The 27,134-nt window shown below is 35.4% G+C and overlaps 2 protein-coding genes across 6 annotated transcripts in view; both read right to left on the bottom strand.

Moving 5' to 3' along the window:
- Positions 1 to 1,261: 1,261 nt before the first annotated feature.
- LOC103506171 (meiosis-specific transcription factor mei4) lies at positions 1,262 to 11,249 on the bottom strand. 5 transcript variants are annotated; one of them, XM_026821303.1, is made up of 8 exons: positions 11,108 to 11,249; positions 7,577 to 7,943; positions 7,019 to 7,463; positions 6,495 to 6,727; positions 6,066 to 6,226; positions 5,869 to 5,928; positions 1,806 to 1,905; positions 1,262 to 1,602 (listed from the first exon to the last, which is right to left on the bottom strand). In XM_026821303.1, the coding sequence occupies exons 2-8, from the start codon at positions 7,941 to 7,943 to the stop codon at positions 1,520 to 1,522; spliced, it is 1,449 nt and encodes a 482-aa protein (XP_026677104.1). In that variant the 5' UTR covers positions 11,108 to 11,249; the 3' UTR covers positions 1,262 to 1,519. The 5 variants fall into 5 exon arrangements, with proteins under 5 accessions (XP_026677104.1, XP_026677102.1, XP_026677101.1 ...); XM_026821301.1 differs by lacking the exon at positions 5,869 to 5,928 and having other exon boundaries at positions 1,262 to 1,594; positions 1,798 to 1,905; positions 6,006 to 6,226; XM_026821300.1 differs by lacking the exon at positions 5,869 to 5,928 and having other exon boundaries at positions 6,006 to 6,226.
- Positions 11,250 to 12,345: 1,096 nt separating this feature from the next.
- The window catches only part of LOC103506175 (elongation of very long chain fatty acids protein AAEL008004), a 28,246-nt gene continuing 13,457 nt past the window's right edge, over positions 12,346 to 27,134 (bottom strand). Inside the window, exons 3-7 of the mRNA XM_017442750.2 lie at positions 18,797 to 18,937; positions 16,653 to 16,758; positions 15,771 to 16,099; positions 13,486 to 15,305; positions 12,346 to 13,342 (exon numbers count right to left, since the gene is read on the bottom strand). Coding sequence (XP_017298239.1) covers positions 15,120 to 15,305; positions 15,771 to 16,099; positions 16,653 to 16,758; positions 18,797 to 18,937 — 762 coding nt within the window. The 3' untranslated portion in view covers positions 12,346 to 13,342; positions 13,486 to 15,119. The remainder of the gene's footprint in view (positions 13,343 to 13,485; positions 15,306 to 15,770; positions 16,100 to 16,652; positions 16,759 to 18,796; positions 18,938 to 27,134) is intronic.

Genomic DNA, 27,134 nt, shown 5'->3' with positions numbered 1-27,134 from the left:
TAGGTCAGAGCTGCGCTCGACCCACCATGAGAGATGTTTGGTATCTGCCAGCTTGGGTGAAACAGAATACACTGTGAGGAATAATAAGAGGTAGAGAGAACACCAAGATATTGTAAGTGAACAAAAGAACAACAGGTATAATAATAACATGTCAACGGACAAAACTAAAGGTAGAGAGTGAAGCACACAAATAAGGCTTAACACTAAGGGGGGGAAATTACAGAACCAAGCTTAACGCTTAGCTTAAACAGAAACAAAAAGGTTCTTATACAAGCAAAAGGATAGCCCATTAGGCAGTAGGGTTAAAGTTAATTAAATCTGAATTCGGGGTAAAAAGAAAAAAATATTGCTTAAAAATATATAAAATCAAATTATACACTCTACCTAATAAAATGACACCAAAAAATGTTCAATAGCAAATACAAATATTTATATGATGTATCACAATTTTTGAAATACTCCTCTAGGAATTTGAAATCAAATGTTTTATAAAAGATAACATTTTACAAAATCATAATTAAATAATTTTCTATTTCTGAAACTGAATGGGTGATATCAACATCAACATGGTAAAAACAAATGAAGAGGTAGCATACTTGAGAAATCAAAGGAATACGCACTTCACATTCAAACGTATTTATGCTGGTGATAAGATGCTACTTCCTTGAAATGAAATATGAAAAAGGCAAGGAAAAAGTTCGTATAACAGTAAGAATGTGCTCACACTTTCGATTTCTCTTTGGGAAATAAAATCCAATTAAATAATATGAAACAACATTTATTAATAACAACTTATATGTATATGATAACTATAAATTATACTAAACGTTTAGTAGTATTACCTGACCTCACTTTGTACAATGAAGAAACAGTCAACCGACATCGACTGGAAGCCATATCAAGTAGGCAATCAAAAGATTTTGGAGGAATGAAAAAAAAGTTCAAGTAGGTATCTAAGTGATTTTCTAATTAAAAAAAAAAAAAAAAAAAAAAAAAAAAAAAAAAAAATGACTTTGGCTGAGTAAAAACACTTGGCTTTATGTTTTACGGTAATTTATGTTTTACAGTAATAATACACTGATGATGGCGTAACAGCCGAAATGGATCCATCTGTAATTTAATAAAAATATACGTAAAACATAAAGCCAAGTGTTTTTACTCACCCAAAATCATTTCTAGTGTTTGAATTGTTTTACCAAGTGTGTGTACCAACAAATAAGTTAATTAACTTATTCCTTTGATGTTTTTTTAAAAACATAAAGCCAAGTGTTTTTACTCACCCAAAATCATTTCTAGTGTTTGAATTGTTTTACCAAGTGTGTGTACCAACAAATAAGTTAATACAAACTTATTCCTTTGGTGTTTTTTTTTAAATCTTCAAACAGTAACTCTAATCACAATTTACATGAAGATTCTTTCCAATTAATGCCAACATCAAGAAGTTTCATATTATCATCACAAACATAAATCAGGTACAAAACTGCATACCTGCTTCACAACTCGTACAACTTTCATCTGCTCAATTTTTGACCACCGTCTGGGCTGGGTAGCTACTGTGAATGATTTTCCTTTGTTTGATCAAAGGCTGGTAGATGTAATTGCCTTGAATGATTGCCCTTTTGATTGCCGATGTATCCTCTACACTTTGAAAGAGAATGGTTGAGTCCTTAACATCTATTTCCTCGTAGAACTTATCATTCGTCTGTGAGGGGGGAAAATACAAGTAGTCATTAGAATAATATTATGTGTATTATGTACATAGATACTGAATAAATTAGTTAAAACTGGCTGGTAGATGTAATTGCCTTGAATGATTGCCCTTTTGATTGCCGATGTATCCTCTACACTTTGAAAGAGAATGGTTGAGTCCTTAACGTCTATTTCCTCGTAGAACTTATCATTCGTCTGTGAGGGGGGAAAATACAAGTAGTCATTAAAATAATATTATATGTATTATGTACATAGATACTGAATAAATTAGTTAATACTGCCCGTGAGGCGTCACTTCGGAATAAATAATAGTAAAAAACATTTGATTTAAAATCCTGTAAAAAAGTAGGTTCTCATAGAAGGTTTTTTAGTAATCTCACCGTTTTCTTTCGGATTTAAGATTTCAATCTTAAATTACTCTTATACGAGGCTGATTGCACCCCCATACTAATCCCTAGAACCAGAAAATCTCGGTAAAACTTTTGTCACCACGGGCAGCCGAACTAAAAAAAAAAATCCCTGCGTCTGAGGGAGGGAAAAATATCCTTACTTAAAAAAAAAATCCCTTCGCCATCCCAGCGGCTCGGGCATTTTTCGTACCTGAGAACGTTTATTTTGAAAATGAATGAGTGGCATAAAGTGATAACCTGGATAATCTTTTCAGATGTGGCTTTTCACATTGTATTATATGAATCGACATACGCCCTCCGGTCTAAAATATTTGGGCACGTTTTTCGATTTCGTATAGTTGGACACGTACTGTAGTACGTGTCTTTAGCTTTCAAAACGTCATACGTTGCTACCAAAATCAGGATAATATATATATAAAATTCTATGCCCAAGTGATGGAATTTTAGAGGGAACTGTTACTGCCAAGGTCTTATCGTCTCGAAATCAAAGATAGAGAAGGAAGACAGGATAAGAGAAAGTCAGCCGCTCCAAGAACGCACATTATCCGTTCAGGATAAAATCCGCCCCAGGCGGGAATCGAACCCGCGGCCTAGCGCTTGGAAGGCAGACGCTACCAGCCAAGCTAACTAGGTTGGTAAGCTAGGGGAAAACATGACCAAAAATCACCCGCGGCCTAGCGCTTGGAAGGCAGACGCTACCAGCCAAGCTAACTAGGTTGGTAAGCTAGGGGAAAACATGACCAAAAATCAAAAATAACTAGGTAAATTCACATCTGACTTGTAAAATTTTCATACAAAACTCTTAAAAAATTACTTTATTTACATTTAAATAATATCACTTAGTTATAAATATTTCAAAACTTTCAATTACAATAGGTAATATGTGTAATTAATCAATTAATTACAATACGGTACCTACTTTTAAACTGTTGAATGGGATAGGATGCCAAAGTACCTACATAATAAGGTCCATTTAGGGATAAAATTTTAAATTTGTACCATTTATACAAAGTATGAAAAACCTTGAATATTTTTTAAACAGCTTTAGACAAAAAGCTGAAATTTTGGCCATTAATATTCATGTGTTTCCATACATTTTCTCACTCTGTAGCAATTTTGTTTTTCTGTAGGTCGTTATGAAAAATACAACAACGAAAAAAGGTAATAGATCTAGAACATTATCAAAAATTGATGACAATGTGTGAACAAAGAACAAGAAGAAAATGGAAAACAGGGGAAGAAAGGTTAAAACATGAAAAAATAATAAAATAAAATAAATATTAAAATAAAATCGAAATATATTATAAATATTATAAGTAAGTATAAATGTATCAATACGAGATCAATGTGGCATATTGTGGATTCAGGCTTGAATGGTAGATTAACATAACAATTTTACATCAGATTATAAATTTGTTTTCTCAACAATCTGTTGTTATTATCAAAATACAGGATGAACATATAAAAAATATGGATTGAAACTTGAAATAACCTCTTTAAATGTAACATAAAATGTAGAAACAAAATAATTTCCATGGATTGAAATTAATAGAAACTCCATTTTGTAGAGGCAGTTCTATCTGAATAGTATACCTAAAATATTTACAAAATTTATCTTTTGAAAATCTGAAACGAAGAGTAACAACATAGGCAAAATATGTACAATCAATACGACAAAATAATTTCCATGGATTGAAATTAATAGAAACTCCATTTTGTAGAGGCAGTTCTATCTGAATAGTATACCTAAAATATTTACAATAATTATCTTTTGAAAATCTGAAACGAAGAGTAACAACATAGGCAAAATATGTACAATCAATACCTCTCAATGTCCAGTTAAAGAAAAATAATATTCCCATCCTATTCTTAATATTAATTCGAACAAATCAGGTAATTGTGTAAATGTAATGTTTCAAATAGGTAGTAAACATTGTCCCCCTTCTTTTTTTCGGGTAGTAGGTGATTTGGCCTACCCGGGAACAAGAACCTCTAGACTTCCCAGTGCAGACAACTGTTTAGAATTCGCAGATATCTTTTGTTCTCTCTATTTTCATTTAAACATCTTACTGGTAATAATTTCAGGTAAATTAAAAAGAAAAAAATATTGCTTAAAAATATATAAAATCAAATTATACACTCTACCTAATAAAATGACACCAAAAAATGTTCAATAGCAAATACAAATATTTATATGATGTATCACAATTTTTGAAATACTCCTCTAGGAATTTGAAATCAAATGTTTTATAAAAGATAACATTTTACAAAATCATAATTAAATAATTTTCTATTTCTGAAACTGAATGGGTGATATCAACATCAACATGGTAAAAACAAATGAAGAGGTAGCATACTTGAGAAATCAAAGGAATACGCACTTCACATTCAAACGTATTTATGCTGGTGATAAGATGCTACTTCCTTGAAATGAAATATGAAAAAGGCAAGGAAAAAGTTCGTATAACAGTAAGAATGTGCTCACACTTTCGATTTCTCTTTGGGAAATAAAATCCAATTAAATAATATGAAACAACATTTATTAATAACAACTTATATGTATATGATAACTATAAATTATACTAAACGTTTAGTAGTATTACCTGACCTCACTTTGTACAATGAAGAAACAGTCAACCGACATCGACTGGAAGCCATATCAAGTAGGCAATCAAAAGATTTTGGAGGAATGAAAAAAAAGTTCAAGTAGGTATCTAAGTGATTTTCTAATTAAAAAAAAAAAAAAAAAACTTTGGCTGAGAAAAAAACACTGGTTTTATGTTTTACGTAAATTTTGGCGTAACAGCCGAAATGGATCCATCTGTAATTTAATAAAAATATACGTAAAACATAAGCCAAGTGTTTTTACTCAACCCAAAATCATTTCTAGTGTTTGAATTGTTTTACCAAGTGTGTGTACCAACAAATAAGGTTATACACTTATTCCTTTGGTGTTTTTTTTAAAAAAATCTTCAAACAGTAACTCTAATCACAATTTACATGAAGATTCTTTCCAATTAATGCCAACATCAAGAAGTTTCATATTATCATCACAAACATAAATCAGGTACAAAACTGCATACCTGCTTCACAACTCGTACAACTTTCATCTGCTCAATTTTTGACCACCGTCTGGGCTGGGTAGCTACTGTGAATGATTTTCCTTTGTTTGATCAAAGGCTGGTAGATGTAATTGCCTTGAATGATTGCCCTTTTGATTGCCGATGTATCCTCTACACTTTGAAAGAGAATGGTTGAGTCCTTAACATCTATTTCCTCGTAGAACTTATCATTCGTCTGTGAGGGGGGAAAATACAAGTAGTCATTAGAATAATATTATGTGTATTATGTACATAGATACTGAATAAATTAGTTAAAACTGCCTGTGAGGCGTCACTTCGGAATAAATAATAGTAAAAAAACATTTGATTTAAAATCCTGTAAAAAAGTAGGTACTCATAGAAGGTTTTTTAGTAATCTCACCGTTTTCTTTCGGATTTAAGATTTCAATCTTAAATTATTCTTATATGAGGCTGATTGCACCCCCATACTAATCCCTAGAACCAGAAAATCTCGGTAAAACTTTTGACACCACGGCATAAGTAGGAATGACTTTTTCTAGATACTTGGTCCGGAGCCTCTGTATGTGGGAGAGGTTGCCATTTTCCTAGGTCTGGACCCTTCTGTGGACCTCTGTGAGAATTTGTAGGAAAGCATAGTATCTTAATGACATATTCCTCTTCTTCACCTCAATATCCAGACTAGTTTCACCCTCGGACTCGCTATCTCCAGGGATATAAGGAAGCACCAGCTCGTTCTCTTCATCACCACGGGCAGCCGAACTGAAACTTTCTATGCCAGTGTGATGGCTACTCAACTACTCACCTCAATATCCAGACTAGTTTCACCCTCGGACTCGCTATCTCCAGGGATATAAGGAAGCACCAGCTCGTTCTCTTCATCATCATCTTCGCTCTCTGTTGTATCCCTTATCCTCTCCTCCACCTCCGCTTCCTCCTCTTCCTCTGTCTCATCCTCCTCGACATTTCCATCATAGCTGAGACTTCCGATTTTCATTTCACCTCGCTCCAGTGACTCCAACGATTCTGAAAAATCCGAACAAAATAACTACTTACAATCGTGTCCGAGCACTATTAAGGTGATTAATTTAAACCTATCGATAGACAAACTGATATTCGACAGAAATTGATGAGAAAATTTTGTCCACAATCGAAACTCGAACCAAGCGACTCCGAGTCTACAACACTCGGTCACCAGAAGCGACCGAGTGTTGTATACTCGCATACATGCTGATTGACACGTCCCCACCGAGAGTCCCATCTCTTCAATAGTGTATAACCAAGTTATTCTTACCTGGATGTACCATGGCTTTCTTGATTCCCATTGGATCCTTCCGCGACCACTTCTGAACTTCTTCATCCATTTTTGAGATCTTATCCGGATTCATCGCCCATAGACATCCTTTCCTCGAGGAATTATCACTCACAGGTTTCTCGATTTTTTCAAAACACTTGTTCAAGCTCAAGTTATGCCTCACTGAATTTTTCCATCCAGAGGGAGCCGTTTTGAAATAGGGAAAGTGTTGGCTGAAACAAAACAGGCATGGAAGCTCAAGTTATGCCTCACTGAATTTTTCCATCCAGAGGGAGCCGTTTTGAAATAGGGAAAGTGTTGGCTGAAACAAAACAGGCATGTACATATATGTGAAAAAATGTAGGTAGGTAGTAGGTATTTCCATTAGATTTTTGTTCTTTTCTTACCAAGACAAATACCTACATGACTTGACTTGGATTAAAAATATCAATAAGGGAATTCAAAAAGTTTACTGTGCTAACGATTATACTACTGGGTTTGATTTACACTGAATAGGTACTCACCACATAAAACTATAAATCTCGGATACAGGGAGGCTACCTGACCTTGAGTTCTTCAAGGCCATGGCTATCAAGCAGGAGTAAGAGTAGGCAGGTTTGGGGTAATTATTCTCATAGGCTTGGAACTTCTGCATAGCTAAACTCCGCCTGTCTGTGTACTTTCTCTTGGTGGGTTTCTTAGCTACGGGCACCACTTTTTGAGTCTTGCTCAGGGTACGAATGATATTGGTAGGAACAGAATTTTGTTTGGCCGGAACTAAAGTGTTATTGACTAACTCGAACTGGTTCGACACATTATAAGTTTTGCCAGCAATGGTGACGGCATTAGTAGAGGAAAGCCTGTAGTTGACTACAGGACTAGAGGATGAGGTAGAAGCTGTACTCACGGCTAACTTCACACCAGTCATATCCCCTTTCTTCTCCTTTACATCCTGCCTGCTGATCGATTCTGGTTTAATTTCAAACTCGGGGTTTGGGGAAGGTGTTCGGCAGAGGAGAGGATTTTCTTCGAGTTTGATTTCGTTCATCTCAAGTTTAATTTTACTTTGAGGTTGCAAAGACCTGGTTTAATTTCAAACTCGGGGTTTGGGGAAGGTGTTCGGCAGAGGAGAGGATTTTCTTCGAGTTTGATTTCGTTCATCTCAAGTTTGATTTTACTTTGAGGTTGCAAAGATAGAGGAATGACACTGTTCAGATTCACCATTAGGGCATCATCTCCCTCTATCAGATCCAGGTTACTTGAGTTGAAAGCATGCCAGCTGAGGTTGTTCATATTACTACATGAGTTTTCATCCGAGGTGTCGATGTGTGTAAAGCCAAACTCTTCGCCACTTCCTCCCGTCCACACACTGTCTAGTTCACACTTGATGTCAGTGTCCAAGATCTCTTGTAGAGTGAGCGACTCCTCAGCGCTCAGGTACACGTCCATCTGTAACAAAACAAGTAAAATAAATACAATAAAAACTGTACACTAATCGAGCTAAAATTAAACATTAAAAGTCTCAAGACTCCTCAGCGCTCAGGTACACGTCCATCTGTAACAAAACAAGTAAAATAAATACAATAAAAACTGTACACTAATCGAGCTAAAATTAGACATTAAAAGTCTCAAATGCCAGCCTAGTTAGCTTAGTTGGTAGTGCGTCTGCCTTGTAAGCGCTAGGCCGCGGGTTCGATTTTCGCCCGGGGCGGATTTTATCCTGATGGGATAATGTTCGTTCTCGAACGGCTGGCTTTCTCCTATCCTTGGGGACAGAAAACATAAGTGCTTTTTTTTTTCGTTCGACTTTTTTTTTTTTTTTTTTTTTTTTTTTTTAAAGTTTCAAGTTAATAATGAAAGCACATGGTACGAAACTTAACGAAAATATTTTTTCAAATTAATAACTCGATTTTTCACCACCAGGGATCGCTCTTTCTTTTGGAGTAACAAAAAAAGGGTGAGATAGAAGAAAAATGGGGGAGGGGGTTTTTCTTTTATCAGAAAAAAGGGGAGGGTTAGGGGATCAATAAAATAACGTAGCAAAGGGTGCGATGAACTCCAGCACGACATATTTCGCCAGACGAAACTTTCTAGATTTTCACTTTTCCTTTCAGACATGTGCGGATGCCCTTTGCGTTTTATCTTCAGAACATCATGGTAATACTCATCTTATGCTATGATTTTGGGGAAAAAGCTGAAGAAATAAACGTGAGAAGACAAACTATTTGTAGTGTAAGTACCATCTACCAGGCATAATATTATCGATCGTAAAAAACAGATGCGATGTCTGATTTTGATGAAATTTGGCAACATTAACACCTGAACATTGAGATGCTCACACATATCCGCGATGCGGCAGATTTGGATGTTCGCACAGCAAACACACAGTACGATCAAGCATGCCGGGTGGCGCGCGAACCTCAGTTCGAATCAATTATGTTATCAAGGATTGAACTTCAGCTAGAAATATCATTGGTTAAATTTCGAGAACAGCTTTGCCGCAAATGTGTTCGTAGCTGTTCGCGGCATGTTCTACCGCAGCATTTGATAGAAGGAACTGTCTCATCGTCCCGAAATCGAAGAGAGAAGGAGGACAGGATAGGAGAAAGCCAGCCGTTTCGAGAACGAACTTTATCCCATCAGGATAAAATCCGCCCAGGCGGGAATCGAACCCGCGGCCTGTAGTTCACAAGGCAGACGTGCTACCAACCAAGCTAACTAGGCTGGCTATGCAAATTTAAAGCCTAGCCTTTGCCATCTTGAACCTCCATAAGTTTGAATGTTGTTTTTTGATATCACTGTAAGATAGAAATAGTAATGTTGGAAATTTGAGGACAGTTCCTAATTTTACAGCAAAGGAAACAGAGCTACTCTAACTCTTTAAAGGGGAAATAATTGGATAAGCTAGAAAAAGTTAACTGTCTGTCCCTCAGATTCCAGCTTAACTAGGTTTAACTGTATTATTTTAATAAACACCCAAGTCAACAAAAAAGTAAGTAGGTAATTCTTTAGCTGTGTCTTTCATACCAATGTGGGTCTAATATGAACCAACACAAACTGAATGTGTGTTTTTCATTTCACTTCCCCTTCTGGCATATCTCATCGAGTGAACATAGTATACTATATTCCAGAAGCAACTCTCTTAATTAGCATCAGGTACAAAATTATTTATTAATTTCTCTGTTAGATGTTATATTTGTTGAGTTTACACTAGTGGTTCTGTGAACTGTAGACCTCACTCAGATTCTTTTGCCTAAGCTAAGACTTTAACAATAATGTCCTCTCATATCGACAATTGTTGTTTAACTTGGTAGCTATTTGAATTTTGGACAAATTTAGTAATTAGAAAAATGTCCTGCTTTGAAAAAATGTCTTCTGGGTAATCCCACGTAATACATAATTATGTATTAAAACAGAAATAAAACTCATATCTTATGTAGGTACCTATATCTAAAAAAAAAAAAAAAAAAAAAAAAAAAAAAAAAAAAAAATGCAAAACATCTAAGGTAAAAAATAATCAAAAATAATGAATGGTATCAGTAGGTAGCTGCTCCAGTAAACTCCAGTTGTACCTACATCATTTTGCAAAACAAATTCATAGAGGAGTTGAGTATCATGTTCTGTCTGAAGACACAAGTAGTGTCTAGGTCTGGGATATGAGATTTACACTATGAATAGGAAGAAGTAGGTGCAGGCAGCAAGACAAAAGAGGAGGGAACTTCCATGACTAGAAGGTGACTGACCCCCCTTACACTCCTGACTTGAGCCCCTGATGGGAAGGATTTTCTCCCCAATTTATCAGTGATGATTTATTAGCCTGAAGAGAAAAACCCTCAGAAAAGACCAGATTATTCAAATTTTAATTCCATACAAAATTATCAATTTTACTCCAAGAGGTGCAGGCAGCAAGACAAAAGAGGAGGGAACTTCCATGACTAGAAGGTGACTGACCCCCCTTACACTCCTGACTTGAGCCCCTGATTCATGATGGGAAGGATTTTCTCCCCAATTTATCAGTGATGATTTATTAGCCTGAAGAGAAAAACCCTCAGAAAAGACCCAGAATATTCAAATTTTAATTCCATAAAAAATTATTATCAATTTTACTCCAAGTAGGTATACCTATTCAAGAAGTTGCTATGGAAACATTTCATTCAATCTCAAAATGGCGGGCAATATTATTGACCTTGAAAGAGATCTACATAAGTAGTGGGTAATATGAAAAGATTATCTATTTGATTGGAATTTTAATTAAATTATTGTTACATTAATAGGAATGAAAGAAGCAATTGATCATAAAAAATTTCATTCAATCTCAAAATGGCGGGCAATATTATTGACCTTGAAAGAGATCTACATAAGTAGTGGGTAATATGAAAAGATTATCTATTTTATTGGAATTTTAATTAAATTATTGTTACATTAATAGGAATGAAAGAAGCAATTGATCATAAAAAAGAAAATTACTAGATGTCCTGAAAAAGTATGATAACTTTTCAACTAGATCGTAATAAAATTTTGCCGGGAAATGGAATGAGGGGTTCATCACCTTACAGAATTCATGCATGTAATGTCAATTTTAGAGAGAAATATTTATTGAAAGTGAAACTTACATTGTGTTTAATGATAAGAGTAATTTAAAACGGAAAACGAAGATTTACTTCTTTTACAAAACCATTAAAATTAAGAAATTAATTAGATAATTAATGAGAAAAAAATCACACAAAAATACACACACCTCAGAATAAAAACAAATCGTAGATTAAAATCAAGAAATTAATTAGATAATTAATGAGAAAAAAATCACACAAAAATACACACACCTCAGAATAAAAACAAATCGTAGTACCTACAAGAAAAGCCGACGGTTTGCGGCGAAAGAGCAAGTTTTTTAAAATACTTGAATGTGATTGGTTCATTGATTTAAATTACTTTCCCGGTTTGATTTGATTGGTTGAAATTTTGCTACCATTGGACGAGTCCATTTCTGAAAATAAAAATACCCCTCCAAAGAGGAATAAAATTCAAAATACTAGGACACAAAAGAACCAAAAAAATATTAAATTTATCGTCCTGTAAATATTATTTACATAATTTATTAATATTATAATTAATTCAAGCTATTTTTTAAAATTAGTTCCATTGTTTAAAGTATATTATCATTATTTTTAATAATTTCCACAAAAAAATCATGTCTCTCATCTCTTATACCTCTTTGTATTTTAAAATTTGTAAAAGTGCGGGATCACGAAAGAACCGTTTACATCGAGCCCATTTCGTTTCGTTTTTTTTCGCGCCTCAACAGCAGAATGATTTAAAAAATATTTGTCTTGCAGTGGTGAGAAGCCGCTCGCTTGGTATTCTAATACAAGTCCTAAACAGCAAGATGGGTTCAATCCTAGAAAATAATTTTATTTTATTATATTTTATTATTTTTGGAGACATTTGATAGAGAGGGGACTGCAACAACGAAGATATCATTGCCCCGAAATCGAAGAGCAAAGGAGGGCAGGATAGGAGAAAGCTAGCCGTTTCGACAACGAACGAGCGAGAATCGAACCCAAGACCTAGCGCTCAAACAGCAGACGCACTAGCCTCCTAGCCAAATTAAATAGGCTGTCAATAAATAAATAAGGTCTTATGGTCCTGAATCGAACAGGAGAAGTAGAACGCTGTAAGACAGGATAGAAGAAAGTCGTTTCGAGAACAACCGTTACCTGCGTGGGATACAGTTCACCCCGGGCGAGAATCGAACCCGCAACCTAGCGCTTACTAGAATACCTTCAACTAGCCTGGAATTTATGATCAAGAATCGATTACCTACAACAATATAAATAAAGGACAACAAAACTTTGTAGCTTAAATTAACTAGAGTTTAATTCTCCAACAATTTTAATTTGTGTAGGTAAGTAGGTATACAAGAGTTGTACAGTAACAATAAGAAAAATGTTCTTTGACATCAAAGACGATAAATTGTAGATCACATGTAAAACAATACACCCACAATATATAATTCTTTACTTTTCATTTTGATATCCACCCAAGATAATTACGAAAATAATAGAAAGTAAAAAAGTGTAGGTAATCTTTCAGCAATAATACTTATTGATAGGATAAAATCCAACAGAAAATACACAGAAATATAATCAGTTCTATTTCTAAAAATGTTTTCAAAGACTACATTATTTTGATCAAAAGTTGCGTTACTTGATATAAAAAAAGTAGGTACCTAAATACGTAGGTGTCCCTACCCCTACCTGTACCACATATTTTAGGATTTGGCGCAGAACTTTAGAGGCCACTAACCCCCGGGCTCAATAGTGGAAGTCTAGAAAAAAGATTATACCTAGCTCTCATAGGGATGCACTATGTACATACTTTTAGAATTTTAGATAAATTTATATAAAATAAACAGTACTTACATATTAAAGAAGAGTTAAAATGGTAAAATTTAAGAGAAGTTGTATAAAAATTCCAAATTATATTATAAACAACGTGAACATAGGTTTCATTTCGTTTGAACTTGGAAAAAGGTGAAAAATAATGGAAATTAATTGACCTATGCGAGTGATTGGTCGCGCAAGAAAATTTGTAAATAAATATAAAAATAGTTCAAATTTTATTCAATAAGAAAATAAATCAAATACAGTTATGTATATTATTAGCGAAATTAGAACAGAGTATTGAAGGAAAAAGTGTTATGTGCGTTTTGAAATAAATTAGATACTGGGATCAAAATAATTCAATATTTGTGAGGAGCTTAGGGATAGCCCGGAGTAGAAATCCAAATCAGATGATCAAATCCATCTTTCTTGTGTAGTGCTGTTTTGATAACACAAAGAGTAAACCTAGAACAAAGCGGAGGTGTTTAATTTATGTTTCAGAATTCATATAAACGTTAACAAAAAATTATAGTAAAAAATAAAAACAATGAACTAAATAAAATTAATACCAGACAAGATTGATTACAATCAAATGTGATGGGAGAAACCTAGAACAAAGCGGAGGTGTTTAATTTATGTTTCAGAATTCATATAAACGTTAACAAAAAATTATAGTAAAAAATAAAAACAATAAACTAAATAAAATTAATACCAGACAAGATTGATTACAATCAACTGTGATGGGAAATGCAACAGAAGTACATATTGCCTGCATTAAAACATCATGTTATCTCCTAATAAAACTATCTCATATACTCATCATCTCCTAAAGGCATCGCCTTGTCAAGACAGCCACTGTTCTCTGCCCATTGCTCGTATACCATGAGTTATTTACTTAAACCATGAAAATGATTTTCTACTACTGCTGCAGACTACTGTAACAATGGTTGTTATACCTTTGGTTCCTAACTCTGCATATCTCGGTAAATGTTCAGAATACAACTTGCACTGTCCATAGGAATCAGTAAATCAAAATCAATCTTGCCTGTTCTTTTTGGAAGTCTTCCACATTGTACGAGTAAAGAATATAGAATCAACATCTTCTTTTCTTCTTAGTAAAATCAAAAAGTACCTATACAGACTTAGACAACATAAATAAAAATCATGTACAAAAAACAAAAAGATTTTTTGTTAAGGAAAATAAAATTCTAAAAGACCCCCTTACAAATTGTAAAATCCCAGTATTTTAAAGAAGTAATCATTTTGAGAGTAGAAGGCCAATGATTCACATTGAAGAAGAGTACCAAGACCCTCTTCTCTCGTTATTAACCAAAAGTCTGCAATGCTCGAAATCATAAACAACCAAAGAAAGAAAACATTAGAAAAAATTAACATTGATTTGCAATTGTTCCATGGCACTTTAACTTTATAAAGTTTATAAGTAGATTGATTACAAAGTTTGTTTGTGTTATTTTTCTGCGGCCAAAAGTCAGGATTGTTGTATGGGATGCACAAAAACAAAGTACTTGGAAGGAAGGAAAATAAGTACCCACCCACTAAGATTTCAATTGGAATACTACATTAGAAAGTATAATTTTCGAAGTTTTCTTCACATAACAACATGTAAGTAGACCAAATTGAAAGCCTTTGGTTCGTTTTCGTGCATACCAACTCTCAAGTCTCAAGTGTACGTAATAAGAATAAGGAAGAACATTTTCCTGACCTAGTTTTGCTTAGTATTTTATATATAAGTACAAGGAAAACATATTTACACGGAATATACGTACATTTACCTACATTGCCCCAGGTTTGTCGGGTATCGTACGTTAATATTTTACTACATATTGCGGCATTGTCACGGAGCTGCTGAACCAATATTGTACTTGGCAATATTTCGGACCCAAGCACTTTTATTTCTAACCACTGATTGAAACTTACACTTTTGTTTAAAATGAAATTTCTTCACGCATGGTTCCCTATAATGCACACGGGAAAAAGTACATTCCATTTCTGTTTGAATTTCAATCAAAATCGCCAAGGGAAAATACCCTGAAACAAAATTCTCCTTCTCTCTGTACCAAAATAAATTTGCGTTTTAATATTTGTTATATTTTGGTCTCACGTTTCTTCGGGGTACGGCACCTGTTGTTGGTTTATCTACACCCCTCTCTTCAAAATACTGGAACCGGAACAGTTTTCATCTCAACAAAGATTTCAGGTTAGAGGCAAGAGATTCTCATTACTATTTTGACTTAGCGTTTTCTGGGGTCTGCGACATGAACCCATTACTTGTACTATTTGAGTAATATACATTGTTGTACGTCTCGGAAACACCCTTATGACTATAGTCGGAACTTTCATTAGTGCCGTTGCTGTCTACTTTCCTCTTTGTGACACCGTTGGTGGAAGGAGTGGCTGTGTCTACAGGCTGTAACAGACAGATAATGAGAGAGATCAGTTACCTACATGAGAATTCCCGCGATATTTATGCTTTCTTCGATAGCACGGCAGAGATTACAACCATGTAAATATTTTATGTACCAAGCGTGACTTCAAGGAGGTACGGGGACAACAGAATATCGAGTGGAAGGATATCATGGATTAATACTCACTCTGGTAAATTTATGCACCGTACTTCTGAGTAGCAGCTTGGAAATAGAAACAAGTAAGAGAATATTAGAGTTCAATTTTTATCTCGCAATGTGCACCAACGATATTGATATGGCTCGCGACTAACAACGTCTAGACTCGGGATTTTTTTTCATTATTATTATTATTTTTCAGTCATTTTGACTTATTATTATAGTTCGTTCAGATGTTTTCCGTCGACTTGGAAAAAAACGGGACATTTTATTTTTCCCAAAAATACGGTACGGTTGGCAATCCTACTCACCATACAGGCTCCATCATTGACGGGCTTCCCGGTGACCTTGTCTTTGGGTGTGTAGCGTTGCTTGTAGAAGTCGGAGAACAGGAACAGGAAGAGAACGCCATGGAGGGCAATCCAGACCATGAAACTCTTTGGGTAGTTGCACTCAACAAACAGGAGTTGGAACTGGTGCACAAAGATGGCGACAAATTGGACCATTTGGAACGTGGTCAGGTATTTCTTCCACCAGATGTACTTCTGGTATTCAGGCCCCATGGCGGTCATCATGTAGTAGAAGTACATGATGATGTGAACGAATGTGTTCAAGAGAGCGAAGAACGTGCTGTGGCCACCTGCAAGGAAGGAAGATGGAGTCATGTTTAATGATGAAATCATACATGGTGGATTTCACCGTTGACTCAATGAGATATTTCACTAATGGGATCAATAAAATCTCCTTTTTGAATTATTAAAAACTCCTTTGTGGGTTATTAAACTCTTTTTTTGGACGATTAAAAATTCTCCGATTAGTTGTTGAAATCCACCATTAGAGTTGAGTCCGCCTCCGTGGTAAAATGGTCAAGAGCGTTCCAAACGTGTTTCCAAACATAGTTGACCGGCCGTCGATCGACGAGGTGACTCTATGTTGTCAAGGCAGTGTGGACAGTTCAGTCGACTCTGTGTGGAGTGTGGACACACCTTAACACTAGACCCAAAAATGCTGGGTTCGAATCTCAACCGGGACGGAAAATTTACAACCTAGTTTTTTCCGGAAAGGTGTGAAGAAGGGCAAAATTACCGAGTTCAAACTTAACTTTACTTTATCGACTACTTCTGCCAAAATACTTGTGCAAAAATCGTACACAAATCATGACATAATTATGAAGGCTTAGTTGAATGTTTTACCTGGGGCGAATTTCATGCCCATCCAGACACTCATGGGCATAATTCCGTGATGAATAACGTGTAGTGTTGACACCTGGTTGTACTTCTTTCTCATGATGAAGAAGAACTGAAACACAGAAATAAATTGTAAGAGCAGAAATCAAATGAAATAGATGGACTTTGGAGTAATATGGGGATGCTACAAATTTATTATAGGCAGGGATTTTTAGTACCTACGTATATTACTAGATTTGGAGGCCCCTAATTATCCCTGAGTGGCCCCTAAATACCCGTAGCACCCGTAGAGGGTGGGATATAGGGCACTGACTAGTTGAGATATCGAGATGATTCCAACATTACCTCAACTTCCCCTAAGAGTTTAGAAGCATAGCTTCACCAATACAAAAGGTAGTTTTCCCCCAGACAATGTATTTTTCTATGTTCAATCTATAAACTTCCTAGCCGACAGTATAAATAGTGTATAACTTCTTCCTACATACAATCTCGTTCACGATTCATGGAGTTTCCCATATAAACTTGGTATAAATTAAGGCAAGGGGAAAAAGTAAACATACGTGTTAGAAAACTCGTTCACGATTCATGGAGTTTCCCATATAAACTTGGTATAAATTAAGGCAAGGGGAAAAAGTAAACATACGTGTTAGAAAAGTTAACACTTTGACCGCCAAGGCCTTTTTGCTTGTGTTAACCCCCACGCCAAGTTTTCTCGCAGTGTCTCACATATGTGCAAGACAGGCACTTTTTGTGAAATCCGTGTCACTTATATGCGAGACAAGGCAATAATTGTATTCAATTTTTTTAAAATTATCAATTTTATTGACTGTCTCGAATATTTGCGAGACATATCCTGGGCTGTTTTTAATAGACATCTAGTGACTTTTCCGCTCTATTCTCCAATGTTTCATTTTTCCATGTTTTTAGGTTTTTACATTTATTTTTTTGTATCTACAAATTTTCAGATTTTCATTTCAAATAAAAAAAAAAACACATTTTCATTGTTTTCTCATAAGAAATACATTGTATTTTTTATTTTGTCTCAAAAAATTCATTTTTCAAGATATTTTTTTCAAACAAAAACCAAAAAAAATCCTCAGAAGCCAGGCTTTCAGAGCCCCATTTAAAATACACAGTTTAGGGTTGCAAATAAGTGAGACAGTCATTTCAAGTTGGAAACTAGGTGTCTCGCATATATGCGACCCACGCAATAAAAGTATTCAACGGTGTCTCGCATATATGCGACCCATGGCGGTCAAAGTGTTAAATACGTGCCGGAAAAAAGTTTTCTCGTCAAATACAGAATACCTTGTTTAACGAACGATCTGAGTTGGTTTTAACTCGAGTATTTTTTTCTTTATTGTTTGTTTGTCTCACCATACTCTCGAATGGTTAGGAGACTGATGGAATAGGGTAAACAATGTAAACATGTTCAACTCAAAGGATATTTGCTCATTATTGTGGACTTGACTGGCCTTTTGCGGATCCCGCGAGGGACTTTTTTCTAACTCTACACTTCACTGAACAAATATATTGAAAGGGTTGAAGGGACTTTACAGTCTCAATCCTAGTAGTGTAAAATAAGCTTTCCAAGTTTAACACAGAGTACTTGGCACATTATCTACACAGATTTCTCAACCCTTTCATTAAATTCAAAGGGGAAACCCATTCAACCTATGCAAGCTCATTTTATTACAACACTTTGTTGCGTGATTATAGACATTCACCGCACGAAAGAAATTTCCCACTTCTCTTAATCACAGTAATTTTCTTTTTAATCCCATCAGAGTCGTGAATAGCTGCTTGAAGAAAAATAAGCAAGTTTTTCCTTCAGTCCTTTGTTCCAATGTCTAGTTTTCTGCTACCCTGTACTTTTTATGTTTAGAAATTGTAGGTATACAACGTTGACAAAGTTTGGTGTTGCCTTTATAAGCACGCTACATACTAGTATCTATGTATGTATAATATAAAATGCATATGAAGTCAAGGCATTTTGGATGACAAAGTTCTGAACCTTGAATCCCCGGGATAATGTATTAGGGAGCGTATACACTCGACCGAAGTGGATCGATAATTATTATGCATGTGACTAATTATTCAGGAAGTATCACGGGGGCAGATTTATAAACGTTGAAGTTCAAAATACTTACCGTGTCAAAGAACTCTGTGAACTTGGAGAAATAGTACCACCAACATGTCCTTGCCATCTGAAAAACACAACCGGGTTGAACAAACCAATTAAAAACATAAAAATAAAATGAAGGTAGGTAAAAAAAAGCGTTTTTTAAATACTTTAAATCGAACGTGGATTGATTTATAGATTATGGGAGTTTTAAAATAGAACTTTGTGCTTCAACCTTGATCTGAAATGACCTCTTAAATCAAGATTCCGCGTCATAACTACTCGTGCATATACTTACGAGTACCTTCCGCACAAATATCAACTCTAAACCTTCTATTCCTACAGTACGTCATATCCCATTTAAAATTATTCAATATTTCCCACAATATACTGTAGGTTACACAATCAATAATCGTCCAATTAAGCAAATCTAATCCTTAAAGGTGTGTCCAAACGTCAATCGACCGGCCATCGATCGACATTTATGTTATCGAGGCAGTGTGGACGTGTCAGTCGACATCGATCGACGTCAATCGATGGCCGGTCGACTATGTGTGGACACAACTTTAGGATTTGGTCTTCCTAATGTTCATTTGATAAGTCTGGAGTAATTATTTCTAAATCCTATCTCGATCGTTTGCCAATTACAACATGCTTTCCATTTATTTAGTTTTATTAGGGTGTTACTGTTCGAACGGTTCCCATCTCTTCGAATAGCTTAAGTCAGGCAAGAAAATCGGCGGACGGGAAGAGTTTTCTATCCCGCGGAAAACAACTACGTCACAGGTTTTTGTTTCGGTAACGGTAAGAATGATAATTATTTTCTATTGTTACAGAAAGAGTTTTAATTAATTTCCGGATTGGGGAGGGACTGGTGCCCCGCGGCATTTTGTTTTTCATTTTTCTATTTGGATGAACTCTTGGGAGTTTTGAGTAATTAATTCAGGGGGGAAATGCTTTTTGCTCTGTACTTTTGTTCCATACCTTTTTCTACTCTGTTCTTCCTCTCTCTTTTAAGGTGTGTCCAAACATGATCGATCGACGAGGTGAATCTGTGTTGTCGAGGCAGTGTGGACGGTTCTGTCGACGTCGATCGACGGCCGGTCGACTATGTGTGGACACACTTTTACAGCCATATTTATGAACAAAATGCTGGCTCTCAAGATGCACTGAAGCATAAATTCCAAACATCTGATTGGTCAACATTGGCTACAGTTTGACTTGAGAGCGAGATTTTTTGTTAACAGTTTCAACCGACCAATGTAAATCGCTACATTTACCGAACGAAGTAACTTTTCGTTCGAGTTCTGCGGAAAATTAAAGTTTTTTTTTACCTAATAGGTTTCTTGTGCCTGTATTTTTTTTTTTTTTTTCAACATGTAATACCCAAATTTATTTTAATTTATGTTTTTCTTTTGGTTGTGTAAATATCTTGGTTTTGATCTTCATAATAAACCAATCCGGAGAAACCATTAAGAATACCTACAGACCAATTAATAGACGACCATTTGCGAGCATAGTTAAATACTTATCTTAGTTCAGGAAATCGGTATAGATCTATTCAGGTGATTCAAGGATGCAGAAATTTCAAGAGCTTGGAAAATACCGATCTAGTAGCAGGTATTGGAATTTTCTTTCTTTCATTTGTTTTACAATAAAATTAATGTCTCTATTTTGAAATCTTGCGCATATATGAGCAAAATAAACATAATCACTTCAACACAAAAGATTATGGGAAATTCTACTACTTCTGTTCTTTATACCCACTTTATAGGCTTCATATGCGAATCCGGGTTATAACAAAACAATGTTATTAGTTCATAATAATTAACTACTTCTGTTCTTTATACCCACTTTATAGGCTTCATATGCGAATCCGGGTTATAACAAAACAATGTTATTAGTTCATAATAATTATTACACAATTATAATGCACCAGAATCCTTTTCCTACATGTTTAGTTATGATTCCCAGAGTTAAGAGTAGCTGAAAGATTAATTAAAGACGCATACAATCTGTATGAAGGTGCACGGTAGATCTTCGCTCCGCCAAGTCAAGCATTTCATGTTTGTAAATAAAATACAATTGAATGCTGTGTGAGAAAATGAAGATTACAAACGTTCATACGTTTTGTCACGTATATTCAGTAATATTTACTTGATAGGACTTTTATTCGCCATCCCCGATTCCCCCTTCAAAGATGAGGGAATCGGGAACCCCATTGATCTTATACAACTTACAACCAAGTTTGTAAGCTATGTATCATACATGATTGTAAGGTGCCTCTTGTAGATTCTTTCTTTCACATTTTAATCCCATTACATTAGGTACCTAATTGCTTTGTTGATCTGTTTATCTTTTTTTTCTCTTCTCCAGTAAATTCTTTTTATGCATCTCCATTTGCTGATGGTTTAGACAGCACTGATAACATTCTTTCTTTTTAATGTATTTTCCAGAATGACCGCGCTGTATTTATTATTGTGTACCTAGGTATGACGACCGGGTACCGGGTATTTTCCATTTTACGAGTGCTTGTGGTTTATCATCATCAGGTGAATCATCAACCATTATTTTAGTCTTCCAGCTTCTACATCAAATTACTCGTACAGAAATGTAATACACATACATAAAATCATGAAAAAGGTACAAGTGAAATGAGGAAATATGTGAGAGTATTTTGGTAGTACCAAAATCAAAACTCAAGGATCAATTCCGATTAGTGGATTACCTTATGTTCTCATTGTAGGATCAAGCTTGCTCTCCCCCATATGTATACAAGTAGGTAAACCTTTTAAATAAAATAGTATGTGCACTCGTAATAGTCGTAATGCATTCAGGATGACAACTCCAAACGAGATCCTATCTACTGGATATTTAGGTATTAAAAAGGAAATAAATAAAATGAGAAGTGACTCTCAGCTCAGGTCAATGTGTTATTAAATCAGAACCATAAAACTGTACACACATTTCAAACGTCAAGTACAGAAAAAAATTCACTCTTGACAAAATATCTCATTTTGGAATGAGTATTTTATTTTGTCCTCTTGAGATATGACAAATTTGAACGGAAAAGGCATTACCTACATAGGTAACATAAAAACAAAGAAAATAGTGAAAATAGTTTACTTATTATTCGTAGTGAAAAACTGACTCCGACGAGGTCACAACAAAGAAGAAAGAAATTGGCGGTCTTTTGTATTTATTTTTCGCCGTTTGGTGATACGACCGCTTAGTCTGAGCATTCAACTTGGTCAAGTGACCTAGACATAAAAAATGTTTCATGAAGGTCTCAGTAGATCTAGAAGAGTCTATAATGCATGAGATAATATGCCCAGGGCAATGGTAATGAATGAGGACATTGTAAGTGAGAGTGAGCATATGAATCTCAACATCCGAGGGTAGTGAAAGTGCCATGCTTTGTTTTTGTCCAATGATGCAATATGCCTCCTTCTTGGTTTAGTTCCTCTAGCTTCGTCCATACTGGTGTGTTTTGTAGGTTAAAAACTTTGTCGGAATGTGCCAGTTCAGCCAGTTGTTAGATTTTTTTACTTTCTATTACTAGAGTATTTTAATTATTTTTTTATTCGTTATGATTTTGTGAGATGCTTCTGTCTCGAATGTTTATGTAAATCTTTTTGTTAGCTTTTTTATACAAGGGAATAATGAACTTTTTGTTAGAAAGTACGAACTCTGCAAGGTTAAAGTTTCAGGTCTATTATAAAACAAGTGACACACTGATGTTGTGGTAGGAATTAAAATATTACGTCTGGTTATCAAGCGAACGTTCAGGGACCATTTTTTTTTTTTTTTTTTACCATGTTCCTATAGGAAAAGAGGAAATTTGGTTATATTTTGGAGAGATTTCCACACCAAAAAGTGTACACGAGTAAGTAGTTACATTCACCTTGCAAAAAGCAATCATACAATCAATTACGAAAAACAATAAAATTATTCAATACTCAAAATTTGAAGTCCGTCCGTGCGGTGCGTGAAATTATCATGTGGAAGATTACACACGTTTGTATGGCATGTCACTCGCACAAGATTGATAACTTATTTTTGACAGATCTGGTTATCAAGCGAACGTGTAGTGTGTTATGTTAGTAACTTAATAACGGCTCTGACACAAAAGCCACATTATTCAAGTGCGCTCATGTAAATTTCTAAATGCAAAGCAAATAAAAATAACCGCTTTAATCCGCTTTGAACGTTAAAAGACCAGCCTAGTTAGCTTGGAAAGTAGTAGGAATAGGACTCTAATTGTTAACCTCCTCTTTAAATAAAACACATTAAAAAAAAAAAGTAGCTTGCCTGAATTGTAAGCGGTAGGTCTCAGGTTTGATTCTCGCCCGGGGTGAACTTTATCCTGCCCGGATAAGGTTCGTTCTCGGAACGGCTCGCTTTCTCCTATCCTGTCCTTTTTGCTTTCTTTGATTTCGGGACGATAGGCCTTTCATTGTTACAATTTCCTCTATGAAATCTTACTACATTAATAAAAGTTAGGTGCTTGCTTAGCTTGAATAATGGAGCACAGGTAAAACTCTGGTAAACACTAAATATGTACAGCTATATATGATAAGTACATACTGTAATGTGTAAATAGTGGAATATTTTCAAACAGAAATTATGACGTGTGGAATATTTAAAGCCCAAGTTAAAGTAACTGTTCTATTATATTATTATGAAACAATATTTCTAGAAATCCCTTTTAATAAATGCCCAATCCAAGTTAAAGTAACTGTTCTATTATATTATTATGAAACAATATTTCTAGAAATCCCTTTTAATAAATGCCCAATCCATATGGCAGTAATATGGCACAATGACCAAGGATTTATCATAATGTTTCTGCATTTCAACTTTAGAGGTATTGCCTGGTAAGATTTTATACAATGGCAATGGACTATATAGTGTCAGCGTTCTAAGTGCAAATCTTTTTGTTAGCTTTTTTATACAAGGGAATAATGAACTTTTTGTTAGAAAGTACGAACTCTGCAAGGTTAAAGTTTCAGGTATTTTCAACATGTCATTTTTGGAGCTCTATTATAAAACAAGTGACACACTGATGTTGTGGTCAAGCGAACGTGTAGTGTGATATGTTAGTAACTTAATAACGGCTCTGACACAAAAGCCACATTATTCCAGTGCGCTCATTATCTGGTTATCAAGCGAACGTGTAGTGTGTTATGTTAGTAACTTAATAACGGCTCTGACACAAAAGCCACATTATTCAAGTGCGCTCATTAATGTAAATTTCTAAATGCAAAGCAAATAAAAATAACCGCTTTAATCCGCTTTGAACGTCAAAAGACCAGCCTAGTTAGCGTGGAAAGTAGCTTGCCTGAATTGTAAGCGGTAGGTCTCAGGTTTGATTCTCGCCCGGGGTGAACTTTATCCTGCCCGGATAAGGTTCGTTCTCGGAACGGCTCGCTTTCTCCTATCCTGTCCTCTTTGCTTTCTTTGATTTCGGGACGATAGGCCTTTCATTGTTACAATTTCCTCTATGAAATCTCTCAATAAATACCATTCTCCTACTGTTGAATACAAACATCAGTTCAGTCACTTCAGTCTCATTTACACAGTATAGGTACATAGTTGCTAAGTTGCAAGGTAATGATCATTTTTGTCGTGTAACTGCATGATAAAGGCTGATTTACATCGGGTCGACACTCCGAGAACACAGTATTTTCGAAGGGGCAATATACTCTATTCTCATTGGTTGATAGAGTGTCGGTGCAGGGTCGGAGTATCTAGAACAAATCAGCCTTAATTACTATCGTACTAATCTTGGGAGTTTGGTCATTGGTTGATAGAGTGTCGGTGCAGGGTCGGAGTATCTAGAACAAATCAGCCTTAATTACTATCGTACTAATCTTGGGAGTTTGGGAGCACTATCACACTATCTAGGGCAGCGATTTCCAACTAGCGGCCCACGGGCTACATGTGGCCCACCAGACCTTTTTTGTGCCCCGCGAAGTTTTTGGGGTGGGCCCCCTCGGGCTTCACTTTTGCTCTTTTACTATGGGGTGGACTCCGAAAATGTGGAGCATCCTCCTCAAGAAAATCCTGGATACGGGCCTGCTAATCTGTTGGCCTGCGAGGTAGGTACCTGTCAATGTAGCATGTGCCCCGCATACACATGGAATTTGGAAATCCCTGACCTATTGGATACGGGCCTGCTAATCTGTTGGCCTGCGAGGTAGGTACCTGTCAATGTAGCATGTGCCCCGCATACACATGGAATTTGGAAATCATAGGGATAGTGAGGTTACTTTCGAATGAACTATCAGTATAAACTTCTGTTCTCTCTTGCTTATAAATTTTAAACCATTTTCATATCAAATTTTACTCTGCTTCCTATCTAAAATGTTGATGTGCCTGTGTACTTATTTGTACAGATCGCACACAATTCTTGTGGTAGTCTATTATCGTGTTAACGAATCTTTATAATAATGAACTATGAGTTTACTTATGTCTCACATAACCACGATTCTATGCATTTTCCCCATACCATTAACAATAGCCCATATAGCCAGGGACATATTTGTTGAAATCCTGGATACGGGCCTGCTAATCTGTTGGCCTGCGAGGTAGGTACCTGTCAATGTAGCATGTGCCCCGCATACACATGGAATTTGAAAATCCCTGACCTATGGGATAGTGAGACATAGGGATAGTGAGGTTACTTTCGAATGAACTATCAGTATAAACTTCTGTTCTCTCTTGCTTATAAATTTTAAACCATTTTCATATCAAATTTTACTCTGCTTCCTATCTAAAATGTTGATGTGCCTGTGTACTTACTTGTACAGTGTAATCATTTAAATCTAATCATCGCACACAATTCTTGTGGGTTACTTTCGAATGAACTATCAGTATAAACTTCTGTTCTCTCTTGCTTATAAATTTTAAACCATTTTCATATCAAATTTTACTCTGCTCCCTATCTAAAATGTTGATGTGCCTGTGTACTTACTTGTACAGTGTAATCATTTAAATCTAATCATCGCACACAATTCTTGTGGTAGTCTATTATCGTGTTAACGAATCTTTATAATAATGAACTATGAGTTTACTTATGTCACACATAACCACGATTCTATGCATTTTCCCCATACCATTAACAATAGCCCATATAGCCAGGGACATATTTGTTATGTGGGGGGACAATTCTGAACTTATCGTCTTCTTCTTTTACTTCAATCTTTTCCCGCTCAAGGGGGGACGACATTTCTAGTCAGTCTCTTCCAAGTGGCACAGTCTTGGGTGAGTTCTTTTCGATCTGTAGAATAGTGTAGATATATGGAGACAAGTAAGAATAATTTTTTAGTGAGTACCTACTAAGTTTTGGCACATCCACCAATGTCAATGTACTTCATGTTAATGATATTCTTTTAGGATTGTAAATAATAGTATAGTATACTAATGATGTGCAGGGAAATATTTGAAGAAATTATAATAACTTGCCACGTGTTTAGGATAAACAAGTACCATTACCTAGACTTATTGGTACTTATTACTCGAGCTGAACAGGTACACATCTACACATGCTTAAATCAGGCAGTTAATACACTGGTTGACAAAATTAGAGGAACCCTCGTATTTTTTTGGTTTTTATCAAACTGCTGATCAGTGTTCAACTTTTTGCGGGAAAACCATTATTAATGTTATTTGTTGTTAAAAAAAAAAAAAAAAAAAAAAAAAAAAAAAAAAAAAAAAAAAAAACAGCCAAAAGCATTCGATAAATTCCATTGACTACATTGTTTAGTTACGCCTACGTGAGGGGGAAAAAGGTCTTTCAACGAAGGGTAAGATGTTCAAATACGTACAATTATCTCCATGTGGGTTACGTTTACGTAACAGGCAAAAGATTCTTTTGGTAAGCACTCTTTGGTAAGCAGTGTACTACAACTAGCATTTACGTGGGTACGAATTGTATGCAAGCCTGTTAAATATTTTAGTTATACTTTGTGCTGTACATACAATTGCCTCGGCGGTGTAGTGGTCAAGACGCTCGCCTGGTAAACAGGAGGGCGTGGGTTCAATCCAAGCCGAGGTACGGAATTTTATCAATATAATTTGACCACAGTAATAGTGTTACCTTACTGCTGGAGTAAAGGTACTTTTCAGTCATATGCGAGTAGTAGGTGAAAACTAAAAATAAGCACTATTATCTATTATCATTATTACAATACGTCTGACTGAGTACATAAACCTGCTTGCATTTTACATCTCAAAATTTTACATTTATAAGTATTGTTTTGTTCGTAAAACTCGCCTTTCTTTCTCTAGTAAGCTTTCTCTTTAATTTTAAAGCTACAGGAGAAGTTCTTCCACGCAAAATTTTCATTTTGCATAAGAGAAGG

This window comes from Diaphorina citri, unplaced genomic scaffold (assembly GCF_000475195.1).
Source record: "Diaphorina citri unplaced genomic scaffold, Diaci psyllid genome assembly version 1.1 scaffold220, whole genome shotgun sequence".
In the NCBI taxonomy this organism is placed as follows: Eukaryota; Metazoa; Arthropoda; class Insecta; order Hemiptera; family Psyllidae; genus Diaphorina; species Diaphorina citri.
This window is presented reverse-complemented; position numbering and strand designations above follow the sequence as displayed.